Source organism: Zymoseptoria tritici, chromosome 8 (genome assembly GCF_000219625.1).
Source record: "Zymoseptoria tritici IPO323 chromosome 8, whole genome shotgun sequence".
Classification (NCBI taxonomy): domain Eukaryota; kingdom Fungi; phylum Ascomycota; class Dothideomycetes; order Mycosphaerellales; family Mycosphaerellaceae; genus Zymoseptoria; species Zymoseptoria tritici.
This window is the reverse complement of record NC_018211.1, coordinates 1,215,767-1,227,818: the sequence shown is the minus strand read 5'-3', so window position 1 is coordinate 1,227,818 and position 12,052 is coordinate 1,215,767. Positions and strand designations below refer to the sequence as shown.

Below are 12,052 nucleotides of genomic sequence, written 5' to 3'. Positions count from 1 at the left end.
CACTTGATAGGCGTTCCCATTGCGAAGCTTATGCTTCTTAGGCTGTGTGGACGAAGCTTGGCACGATGTCCTCGATCAGATTCCTAGGCAGAACATGAAGTTTTAGGATTCCAGGCCCTCAAGTGAGTTGGAATCTGGATGATGGAAGGGAAACTGCTCGTTGCTATGGATATCCTTGTCCGTTGATCTCGCGTGATGGCCATCGCAGTCTCAACTGTCCCAGAATTCTTGTCGACGTGAGGTCAAGAGAGGGCAGCCACGCAAGCCACGATCACATCACCCTCCGGAACAGGACGCCTAAATCATGCGGAGTTCGGAGACCCCGGAACTCTCGCCAGTAGGGAGAAAGTAAGACACGTTCGAAGAAGCGGGCGTTCGCCGTGAAGAGAGCCCGCGACTCAGCCTTCTGCTCAAACGTGGCAAGTGGCAGGGCGTACATCAAGTACATGCCTCCTATAGATCACGTCGTCGACATCCTTCGGCACCGATTTTGACGAGTCGATCTGAACTCTGATACCGAGTTCGCTGTCTCTTATTGGCAAGAACGACAGGACAAGTCCAGACGCTACGTTGTTCTGCATCGGATGCTGGATCGGCAGTTGAGACGACTTTGCTTTTTCGTGTAAGAGCGAGGTTTGCGTTGGCCAAGAACAAGTTGATTCATGTCAAGGAGGCACCGCTGAGAGGTCCGTACGAGCACCGATCAAAAGCAAATACGGCGTTGAAGTCCTCCGATGGTTGACTCCGCGAACTCCGAAGTTTATGCCGACGATGGCCGCAGCAGCCAGGCAGAGGGACTCAGGAGAGAGAGAGGTTGATTTAGACTTCCTTGAATCCTATCGAGCGTTACTGTACTGGCAGGCAGCAGCTTATCAGATCAAAGCGATAGGTCGCTGTACAATGGTCGATGCTTCCCTCCATCTATTCCTATCCCCGTAACATGCCGGAACATACCGTGCACTTCTGATCCTACGGCACCGGTATGCCGCAGGGCCTGTACCACATGAATGATGCGCGCCTTGCAGTTGATCTTCAACCAAGGATTTCTTGTTCTGCCTGAACGAATCTCCGACACTGATGAGGGCTGAGGAGCAGGCGAGTGGACGCACACAATATGCTCTGCCGTCGTGATCGATGGCGCCGCTTGTAAGAGTGCGTCCTGAGACATCACACGCCGGAAACGGCTTTCTATATCACATCGCGTGGTATGCATGCCCAATGTGCCGTGCTGATTTGCCGTGCTCCTGAATTGAGCAAGCCGCAATCAATGAAGATGCCAGTCATGGACCTTCAAAATTGCGCGGCAGCCTCCCTTGGATTTGGCGGAGATGGGTTCGGGGTCACACGATGCCGGCGATGCAAGGAGGTCAGTACCTCAGCGGCATCAGCCTCCTCGAGATCGTAACCTCCCGTTGGTCTCGGGTACGCTCGCATCTGACGGCGGCCGAACAGGTCGGCAATGGATGCGGTGCGCTCGCCGAATTGATTGAACTTATCAACCATCGTGGAGCAAGAAGTATCCATGGGATCGCCGTCTCCGAGATTTGGACGTGGAGGATTGTCAATTCCTCGCATAGTCATGCGGGTAGCGGAAGCCAACTCCCTGCAGGCTCTGGCACGTTCTGGGTCGGCCTGACATTTCTCACAGCCACCAGGAAGAGTGATGGTCGGTGCGGACACTGGCTCAGGAGCCTGAATAGCTTTCTCCGCATTTGCAGCTTCGGCTTGGCGACACAGACAGTTTGAAGTGTCGGTGCAGAAGCCGCATTTATCATCTTGGTCCATCCTAAAGTCCATCTGGCTGTCGTCGTTGGTCGACGCGACGTTCCGAGAGGAGAAGCCATTGGCGAGAGACCGGCCGAAGTTGGTGAAGTCGACCTCATGCGGATAGCTTGCTGGAGGCACATCCTCACGAGCCTGAGTGGTCGGTGCAGCCACGCCAGTGCGGAAAGTGCCAATACTGGACGGTGAGAGCAGCGGGTTTTGGGCACTCTGGGCTTGCTGTTGCAACTTCTCTGCACGCTCAGTGATGAGTCTGAGCTGTTCCTCGGCACGTGCAGCGCGCTCGAGAGCAGCATTGAGCTTTTGGCGATTGTCTTCATCTTGCTGTTGCCATGTCCTCATCGCCTCCTGATAACTGTGCTTCAACTGTTCCAGCTCGATCGTAGCCTCCTCCAATTTTTGCTGACGCTTATCGCGAAAGTTCCGCTGAGCTTGACGGTTTTGATTGCGGCGACGATCTTGTGCATCTGCGACTGGAATCGGCTTTCGGCCAGGACGTGGGCGATTGGGCAATGCCACGCTTTTGGTCATTGGACCCGTCGGAGCCGTCATGACAGGCTGATCGACAGTATTGGTGGGACTGACAACAGACTGAGGCGAATCGCCTGATTCTGCGCGGCTGATAGACGGTCTGGTCTGAATCGAGTCGCTGCGACTGTAGCGAGGAATGGCCACTCGCGAGGGCTTTGTGCCGCCGTTGACGGGATGTTGAGAAGTGGCTTCGGAAGCTGGCGCCTGGCCCGTCGGGATGCGTGATGACTGGTGTTGGTGCTCTTGTGGAAGTGGCGGCTGGACTGGCTGCGAGTCCGTCAAGGATGGCCAGCGGACACGCTGTCCTGGACTGTGTTGAGACGGTGAGGTCGCGGCGTACGAAGCCTGAGAGTGTGACAGCGATGGCCGCCCGGGGCTGTTCTGCGGCGTGTCTGCAGGTTGATCGTCAGCATCTTTGGTGGACGTGGGCGATGCAGCGCGTGAGATCAAGAGAGCAGCGGGCATGGCGGACTTTGAACGCTGGTGTCTCTTTGATCTTCAAAGGGTACACGATCTTATCAGATTGATAAGAGTTGAGGACGGGAGGCGTTCTGAAGAGCCGAAGTGCGCCGAGCTCGGCGGGAGATGAGAGTGGGGTGAAAATCATGCCATTGATGAGGGAGCGCGAGGGAGTGCTTGGCTGTTGCTGAGTAATCAGGATGGACTTACTGTTGAACATGGTCGTTCGAGGAATAGAGATCTGGTCTCGTAAATCGATATGAGAGTCGGGTACACCGTGACCGTACAAGGAGGGCGGTTGCATGGAAGCATTGCTGTAAGTTCGCGGACCTGTTGCCAGAGGTTGTGCTTGCGCTTGCATCCCAATGGCAGGAGTGGTGACAGCGTGCTGTAGTGGGAAGCCGCTGATTGAGTAGGAGGAAAAGAACTCCTCATTGGTGGGAGCCTCTTCCCAAAGGTAGTAGGACATCGCGGCGATTGTGACAGTTGCAGTTGCAGTTGGAGGTTGAGACAGAGACGACTGACTGCAATCTCTGGAATATGAAGACAGGCGTTGCCATTTTTTGACTACCATCCTATGCCTCACTTGGTATCCAGTGCAAAGGCAAGAGTTGCCGCTTAGAGCTTCACAACCAAGGGCTGGAACGCCGCGAGCATAGCAGGTACCGCAAGCTCGCCATGACGCCAGTCGGTCCGTATGACTGCACTTCTACGCATTCAAAGCCTGCCCAGATCTCAGGACGTTTTCAATCTATTCGTCGATCGTCTCGCTCTTGATACTCCTGCTCTATGATGTATCTCATGTCCAAGCGGACGAGGGCAGATATGCTGGGGAGCCGATAGTGCCAGTGCGCAGGCCGCTCGTCCTCACCTCAGCTCATGCAAGTCGCTGATCTCGCATGCCAATGTCGAAATTCTGCTCGCCCTCGCCGTACATCCAGTACTGTACGCCCAAATAACAATCGCACACGGCCTGGAAGATACCACAGAGCTTGAACGCCCACGGCACGGCGGATCCATCCGAGAGAAAGAAGTATGTCATCTTGAACGCATCACCGATCAACCAGTTGACCAGAATACTCAAGCGGAAGCCTTTGCATGACCGGCTGCGATAGTTCTCCATAATCTGGGGCAGAGGGAGGACCGCTTCCACGCTAAGCGCAAAGTAGCCCTGGAAGGCGATGTAGGCTTGGTTGGATCCAATCAGCATCTGGAGAGCGGCCAGAGTGATGCTGTAGTAGAAGAGGAATTCCCAGTACGGCTTTCTACTCCGCCATTGCCAGAATTTGAACGGTCGATTCGCCAGTCCTTCCCTTTCTCCAGCACCGGCAAAAGGTATGCTATGCTGGGCTCCGAATGCTGGTCGATGAAGGAGAGCAACATGAAGCACCGCGAACTGAACGAATATCGCGATCCCAGCCTGGATCAGAAGCGGAATGTCGTAGCGAGATCCAAACCAGTAGAAAACCCTGGTTGACTGTCAGTAGTGCCCGGCACGAATGGCAGTTCGATTCGAGTTGCGACGCACTTTGTTATTGATGCGACCAGCATGATCAAGGGCACATCAAGCGAGAAGCCCGCTGACGAGCGCTTCTTGTGCATGGACCATATTTGATCGGCATAGGAGGTGACCGGAGAGGTGATAAGGAAAAGAGGAGCGATATGCTTGATTGTCCATGCTACGAAGGACATGACTCTGCTGAATGAGCGTCAGCATATGCTCGTGTGCTCTACATCGTATAACTGAAGTCGGATAGGACGTCTCGCAGTGTGACTTACATTGACAGGAGGTTCCTAGCTTTGGGATGTAGCTTGGAGAGTCGCGGCAAATGCCAACCGAAAGTCGAGATCGGGCTCAAGGCGTCATGTCGCGTTTAAGTCCAAGCCATAGTCCAATGATTCGAGTGCAAGGCGCGTAGAGTCGTTCATTCACCTTTCAAAATGAGGGCCGGTTTGCAGGAGACGTTGGTTGTGCAGGAGAAGCCACGCCGCAAATTGGATGCGCAGATCATTGTGGCGTCGATATGTGTGGCGCCTGCCTCTCAGACTACGATAAGCATCGACAAGCATTGTGCGTGAATGTTCCCGTCACGACCACATGTTGCTTGTTTGACTCATAAAATCGGGAAGGTTCCTCGTGCAGCTAGTACTCTGAAACCTTCGATGCAAAACTACACTCTCCGCAACCTCTTCCTTCAGCCTGACAACATACCACCAAGCTCAACCACAATCGAGACTGCAAGAACTCGCCTACGATGTCAACCCCAGGAGAAACCTCACGCACAGCGTTCTTCTATGGTACCCTCATGGCGCCTGAAGTACTCCACAGAGTCTGCCACGGCTCCATGAGTCCCACGAATCCCATCTACACCACCCATCAACTTAAAATCAAGCCCGCAATCCTGCACAACCATCGCCGCCATCGTGTCAAGACTGCCGACTACCCTGCCATCATTCCTCAGTCCGGCTCCAGTGTTCGTGGGAACATCGTCACCGGACTCACAGACCAGGACATCTTTCGGCTTGATGTTTTCGAGGGCGATGAATACGAGCGGGTGAAGGTGCGGGCGACGCTACTGACGACGGTGGGAGACGAGCAGGGCGAGGGCAATGTGGAAGGTGAGGAGGTCGAGGTTGAGACGTATGTCTGGAGAGCGGGAGAGCAGGAGCTGGAGGACGAGGAGTGGGACTTCAAGGAGTTTCAACGGGAGAAGATGAGGTTTTGGGTGGGCAGGGAGGGCGAAGGGGAGTATGCTGGTTAGTCATTGAACCTGGCTGCGCGACCTTCGTTGCCGAATGTGTCAAGGCTGATATCTTCATAGATGTCGACAAAGCTGTTGCTGAAGCAGAGGCGAATGACGGCACAAGGGGAAGAGGTGCAAATGGTCACATCACGAGCGCCCTGGAGGCCGAGCAGAGGAAGGCCAGTTAAGTCTGAGATGCCAGGCTCACAAAATCTGCTCGGGATGATAGACTAGAAAATTGCTTTCGATGCCCAAATCGTCATTCGTGTCTGATGCTGCCTTTGACGCTAAGATACACACGCTATGCATAGACCGTACGGCAAATCATCCGTATCGCTCAAATCACAGATGATCATGCTGAGGAAGGACTCGCGGTGCAAGTAACCTCATCCACGGAACGTAGTTCTCTCGTATTGCCAGACCTAAGCAGTGTGAGACTCTTGAGACTCGGCGATTTCTGGCTCGGGCTCTTCTTGGCTATCGTTCGCCAACGTCGGCTTCCTCTCGTGCTGCGCTGCAGCAACAGCATTTCGATGGGCCGCTTCTCCTGCCTCCTTGATATCATTCTTAAAGGTATCAAGCAGGCTGGACTTGGAGCCAGAGTTCGTTGTAGTGCTCGAGCTGCGGTCACTATGCGGAGCGTCGGGGAGCGCGGACGACATTCCACCGTGATCGAGCATGTCCTCATCTTCATTGTCATTCCACGGAAGCGGTCTTGACTCTTGTCGAGTTTGCGGCCCTGCAAGTACCTTCGGTGGAGAAAAGTCAAGGTGATCGTTGTCCGCTTCCACGGGCTTGGACGGTGACGTCTGTGCGGGCGATCGGCAAGGTGTGGTCGGCGGCTCGACGACTGCAGAGGACGGCGTCGCTTGACGCGGCGGAAACTCCAGTGTAGGGAGAGCAGAGGATGCAGGATGGGAGTTCGACGGCTTGTGCGACCCGGCATCGGGAGAGGAAGCTTTCGTTTTGGTCGCCTTCTTGGCCTGCTTATGCAACAGTCGCTGTCTCTGTTGCTCGTCACCAAGCTCGAGGATATTCCTGCGAATCTCGTTCCGCGTTTGAGGCGCCTTGAAATCGCTGAAATCCTCATGCTTCATCTCCTTTCGGAGGATCTTGTGGATGAACTTGTCCGGATCTTTTGCAAACTCCTTCAGGTAGCCAACAACGAAGACTCCACAGTCGCAATAGTTTGGCTGTTCAGGAATTCCTTTGGCAGTGATACCCGATAGCTGAGAAACATCGACATCCATTCCACGCTTCCCATGAGCTTCTGCGGAGATGTATTCCTTGAGTACCCGGATCTCGGTGGAGTGTGCAGCACCTAAAGAGTCGAGCGTTATAATGACTGGCTGGTTGACATCGTACTTCCTCGCAGGCGGAGCAGGCCTGCTCTTCTTGCCTCCTTTTTTGATGGTCGGGGGACATGGCTCCAAGGTCTCTTCTGGATGTGCAGAACGCACGTTTCCACGTTCGTCGAACTCGTACACATCGCTCTTTCGATCGTCGTTGTCTGGACCGAAATCAGGCTGCTCATCGTCCATCTCCACTCGAGTCACAGCTTTGGGCAGTGAGCGACTGCCTGTAATCTCGAGCTCAGTCTGGGTAGGTTCAATTCGAGAAGTTTGATCGTCCCGGCCTGTCCCATCATCTTCGTCGGCCTCGGCAAGCTTCCTTTCGAGGTTTGGTAAGTTACATATGATCGCAACGAACCAGTGAAGATGTGCGTTGATGGGGACCACCACGTAATCCTTGGAGAAGAGATCAACGCCCTTCGTCCAACGCTCGACTGCCTGATAGTCCAGCCGATTCTTGCCCTTTCTTCTGTTCAGGGTTGTGTAGAAAAAGGTGTTGAAGCAGTAAACCTTGTCCTTGTGCTTGGGATCCATGTTCTCTTCAATATGGCGCATTGCAAAACTAACAAGGTTGTCGTTGAGAAATTCCTCCTCGTCAAGGCGCTTGATATCCTCCCGTCCGACTGTCACACGTCGCACACCCTGGGAAGGATAGACCATGGAAGGCCACGCTGGCAGCTCGTTCTCGTCGGTCCATTTTAGTGGTGGGGTAGGACTTTTCGGCTTGCTAGTTGGTGCTCGCGAGACTCGACCCGACTTTCGCGGAGCCTCCGTGTCGTCAAAGTACCTGGAAATAGTCTCGCTGGATGTTGGATTCTCCCGCCGACGGCGCTGGGCTTCCAGCATCTTCAGAGGTGCACTGGCCTCGGCCGGTTGATCATCTTCGTACAGAATTTCCTCAGTCTCGGGTCTGTGGCTCCCCGCATCTCGACTTTGCGGCATTAGAGGCTGTGTATCGCTTGTTGTAAGGCAGAGCTTCTTATGTGCTTCATCGGCATCCGACCACGAGTTTTCGAAAATCTTGTTCATACGATTAGGACTGTGCTTTTGTTCGGAGATTGCAGGGCCAGAGGAACACAATGCAGCGTTGCATGCTCGCACGCCAGGCTGATCGAAGAACTCGATCAAGATCTTGCCGGTGCTGAAAGGAGTAGATGGACCCTTGATGCATACTTTGGTAGAAAGGGGGCTTGTGAGCCATTGCGTGATATCTTTCCTGCCGATCGCGACGGGCTCGTCTGAATTCGGTAGGCATACTAATTCATCGCCACGCTTGACATGGTACGACTTGCTCTGCAAATCCCATACGAGTGACAGATCTTTGGCTTTCTCGAAGCATTGCTTGGAATAGATGGCCATGATTGGGATTTCGAGGTCATCATCGTAGATCTGAGTAGGACTTTGATCAAGTTTTCTCCTGGCGTGCGGAGCTGCTGTGTCGAGCGGCCGAGCTGGCGTGCCAGTATGCACCTTTTGCGACACCGAGTTCCGTGGGGCTGGACTTTGAATCGTCTTCGCACTCATGAGTGCGTCCGGGCTACTGGTGCGATGGCCAAAGCCATCTTCCCTGGGTCGCATTCTTTCTCGCGCCGTCGACCTTGGAGCCATGAGCTGCGGCTCCTCATCGCGCTTGAAATGCTTCCTTAGATTGGTCTGCGAAAGCTGCGAAGCCCGAGGTGCATCGTTCGTGGACCTTTCCAGAGCCGCGTTGGCACGCGGACGGCCGAAAGCGTTTGCAACGCCTTGCATGTCGGACGCATCGCCCTGCTTGCCAGGCTTTCTCGGTGGCATCCTTCGGTGAATCTCATCGAAGCCCTGTGTCAGGTCGATGGAAGGAACATTCAATTCGTGATCGTGTGATCCTCGGCGGGATGATGAATAGCCAAAGTGCCGCTGCTCATCGTCGAGAGTATGCGACATGTTGTCACGCCGTGAGCTCGAAGTGTATTCAGATGATCCGTTCACAGAACCCTGCGACGATCGTCGCGCAAGGTCGCGAGATGTCTGACTTCCACCGTTACCAACTCTTGCGGCGTTTCTTCGAGCATTCTTGCTTTTTGGGCCGACCCCTGAATCAGCATCATTCCGCCTACTCTCGCCAATTGAGAATGGATCGTCTTGACCAGACCTCGTAGACTGCTTGATCGCCTTCACGTTCAGCGGCGCGCGGACCGTGTTTTGGCGCTTAATACCCACAGGCTCGCCGAAAGGCTCGGTGTAGTGCATGGAGTCGCCAGTATGCTGAGCGTTGCCGCCACCATTCAACTTCTGTCTCTTGGATGTGCTGCTCAAATTCGTTCCTTCTGCCGCCTCGCGATCCGCAAAGTCTCTTCTCTTGGTCACATTTTGCCCTGCGCTGGCTGTGGTGGAGAGTTTTGAATGACCTCCGGCATGGGAATTGGAATCCCACGCACTGTATCCGGGAGGCGCACGCCCATATTCAGATCGACCTCCAGCCTGCGCTGATTTCTTGTTCAAAGTGTCCAGCGGTCGGAAGGATTTGCCTGGCATATTGTGTCCTGGAGGATTCCAGTCTTCGTCGTAGAATGTCTTTGGGACGCCGAGTGGAATTGCGTCTCTGCCAACCTCAAAATCGCCTTCTAATCGCCGTTCGTCAAGACTCCGCTGATATCTGTTCCGTGATACCTGCTCGACCTCTACAGTCTCCGCTGCTCTTCTCCTCTCCTGATCCCCTCCAGGCAATGTGTCAATTGCCGTGCAGCTCGGTTTGTTCGCATGGGTAGTATCTTCGGTCCGATCCTGTCGAGTCGAAAAAGTAAGCATTGCGCCTCGGATCGAAAGTGAAATATAAGAGATGGGCTCGATGGCAAGCACTTACCGCTATCGAGGCTGTGTCGTCTACTATGTTAGATATAAGTTCCTTGAACCTGTTGTAAAAGTTCATGAGCGGCAGCGATGAGAGCGATCACATGCAGCTCTACGTAGAGTGCGATTTGTGCCGTCGTGAGCTTCCCGAATGTAGATCCGTGAACATGGCAAGGTCCAGATTGGATTGGATGAAGTGAAGGACGTTTTGTGCGGAAGAAGTGATAGGTCGAAAAGTGCTTGTATGCGAGGTGGTCCGGACCTTTGTCAAGCAAGCGAGCTCTTTGAAGACGGATTTACGCGGTGTAGCCGAAGGCGCGTCCGAGGGTCGCAGGGTTTATTGACAGGGCAAGCTTCTTTGAAGCTTAAATTGATGGGAAGGCATGCTGGGCATGGTGAAGTGATGGAAATGCTCCCATGCGAGGCTACATTCACGCTGCAGCTTGACACGCATGCAAGTGAAGAGAAAGGTCGTTCACGGTGACCAAACAGATCGAGCTATGAGAACATGCGCTGGCCAGCAGGTGCCACGGCCAAATTGATTGATTGATGGTGATAGTCGCGAGTGTGAACCCACGCACAACCTCGTGCATGCCCAACTCAATCACCGAGTACAAGTAGTATACATGTTCGATCGCAGATGCAAGGACGACAGAATCCCGTCCTTCAACTCTGCAGGCAGCCAATCGCTCCAATGCAAACAAGTCGTCATCATCCAGTGACAGACAGGTGCGCCGTTCCAAGCTCGCAGCCCAGGTCCCCAAAGCGCAATCTCCAGCTATGCTCGCAAAGAAACATTGACCCAAGAAGCAGCAGAAAACTCGCAACGTCTACGCCTTGGACTGCTCTCCTCCCTCCTTTTCATTTCCAAGAGTGCTACGGCGCTTGTCCTGGTTGGCCTTCTCCTGGCGGGCCTGATCCACGGCATGTCGCTGCGTAATACTCTCGTCGTGGCTGCGCCACTGAAGGTTGGTATCCGCCGGCAGATTGAGCACACGCTTGATAGTCTCTCGAATCTTGATGTTGCGACCGCCGTCGTTCTTGGTCCAGATGGAGAAGACATCCTCGCCCTGGCGCACACTGACAACAGCACCGCAGACCTCCTCGCCAGCTTCCACAAATTGGTCGCCGACAAGCGCCAGAAGAAGCTCCTCCCAGTACCTATCCGCGACGCCCTTCTTCAAACGCATTGTCCACTTTCCACCGCGCTTGTTCTCCTCATCCTCCCACACCGGACGTATGCCTTCTCTGAAAATGTGATAGTCGCTGACCGTGGGAAGATCGCTGGGTCGCTTGAGATGTGTGTACACTGTCCAGAACGCCTGCGCAGACTGCACCTTACAGAGAGGCTTGATAGACTTCTCGTAATCGCTGTTCTTGTTTGTAGGAGGACGGTAATAGATCACCCAACCGTTCTTAAGCGGCCAGCCTCCTACAACATCTTTCGAGGATTGTTGTGTTGTTGTGTCTACTGCAGAGCTGGGTTGACGCAGAGCCGACGCAGACTTGCGTGCAGGCGGTCTTCGAGTGTCCTTGGCTTGCTCCTCTGACGAATCCTTCTTCTCGCTCGCTTGTTTGCTAAGGTCAATCGAGGATCCAGGCGTTTTGGGTGTCTTGCCAGCGTTTCCAAAGCTTGCGAAGGCTCCGCTACCCAATCCGAATGCAGACGAAGCCCCGGCGCTCGTCGGAGAGGCTACCGCACTGGTGGAGATGCTACCGATCGAGTTGAACGTATTATTCTTCCCGTGGCTACTTGATGTGCCAAATCTTTTGCTACCGGGGGCAGAGTCTGTGGTATCGTTGCGGTCGGATTTGTTCGTGGAAAGGCTGATTTTACTGCTGCTGTTGATCGCGTGCAATGTCAGCTTGTTGGAGCGTCGTTACCGTGGGGAGGGATATGCCTACTTCGATCGACGGGTCCAGAGATTCGACGGGCTGTTGTCAGTACCCTTCTCCATTGAATGAATAATGCTGGACCGTCGAGGGTATGAAGAGCGCCCAAAAGCAACCCGCAATGGCTATGATGGTGGGAGGCGGGGAGAGGATACAGGCGGTCGTTCGAGGCGGAGTAGAGGCGTTCTTTTCAACGGCAGCAAGAGTGGAAAGCGAATGATTGGATCGAGAGATGAGATGCGGAAGTAAGTAGATTGTGGTTGGAGTGGGAATATATGAAGTGAGTGGAACTATTGTATGCGCAAAGTTGCTGCAATGCCATAGAGAAGCAGTTTCGCTTAAGGTTTAAAGGCCGCTAAGGTAGCGTCCCGCCTTGCCGCTGCGAGGTGGCTGACTGCTGAGGACTTCAACCCCCGACTCCCATGGCTGGCAAAAGATCAAGAGATCAACGGCGTCACAACGCAT

General features: G+C 54.1%; 4 protein-coding genes across 4 annotated transcripts; 1 reads left to right on the top strand and 3 right to left on the bottom strand.

Moving 5' to 3' along the window:
• Positions 1-1,290: 1,290 nt before the first annotated feature.
• On the bottom strand, positions 1,291-3,241 carry MYCGRDRAFT_110474 (uncharacterized protein; the record flags this gene model as incomplete). Its single annotated transcript, XM_003849999.1, has 2 exons — positions 1,291-2,705; positions 2,983-3,241. 2 exons carry the CDS (start codon positions 3,239-3,241, stop codon positions 1,291-1,293), a joined length of 1,674 nt encoding a protein of 557 aa, XP_003850047.1.
• Positions 3,242-3,649: 408 nt separating this feature from the next.
• On the bottom strand, positions 3,650-4,685 carry MYCGRDRAFT_100988 (uncharacterized protein; the record flags this gene model as incomplete). The annotated part of the gene is made up of 3 exons (XM_003849998.1): positions 3,650-4,241; positions 4,301-4,471; positions 4,552-4,685. 2 exons carry the CDS (start codon positions 4,462-4,464, stop codon positions 3,650-3,652), a joined length of 756 nt encoding a protein of 251 aa, XP_003850046.1.
• A 342-nt stretch (positions 4,686-5,027) lies between these two features.
• On the top strand, positions 5,028-5,534 carry MYCGRDRAFT_45705 (uncharacterized protein; the record flags this gene model as incomplete). Its single annotated transcript, XM_003850321.1, has 1 exon — positions 5,028-5,534. One exon carries the CDS (start codon positions 5,028-5,030, stop codon positions 5,532-5,534), a length of 507 nt encoding a protein of 168 aa, XP_003850369.1.
• Positions 5,535-10,524: 4,990 nt separating this feature from the next.
• On the bottom strand, positions 10,525-11,826 carry MYCGRDRAFT_74800 (uncharacterized protein; the record flags this gene model as incomplete). Its single annotated transcript, XM_003849997.1, has 2 exons — positions 10,525-11,536; positions 11,600-11,826. 2 exons carry the CDS (start codon positions 11,650-11,652, stop codon positions 10,525-10,527), a joined length of 1,065 nt encoding a protein of 354 aa, XP_003850045.1.
• Between the last annotated feature and the right edge of the window lie 226 nt (positions 11,827-12,052).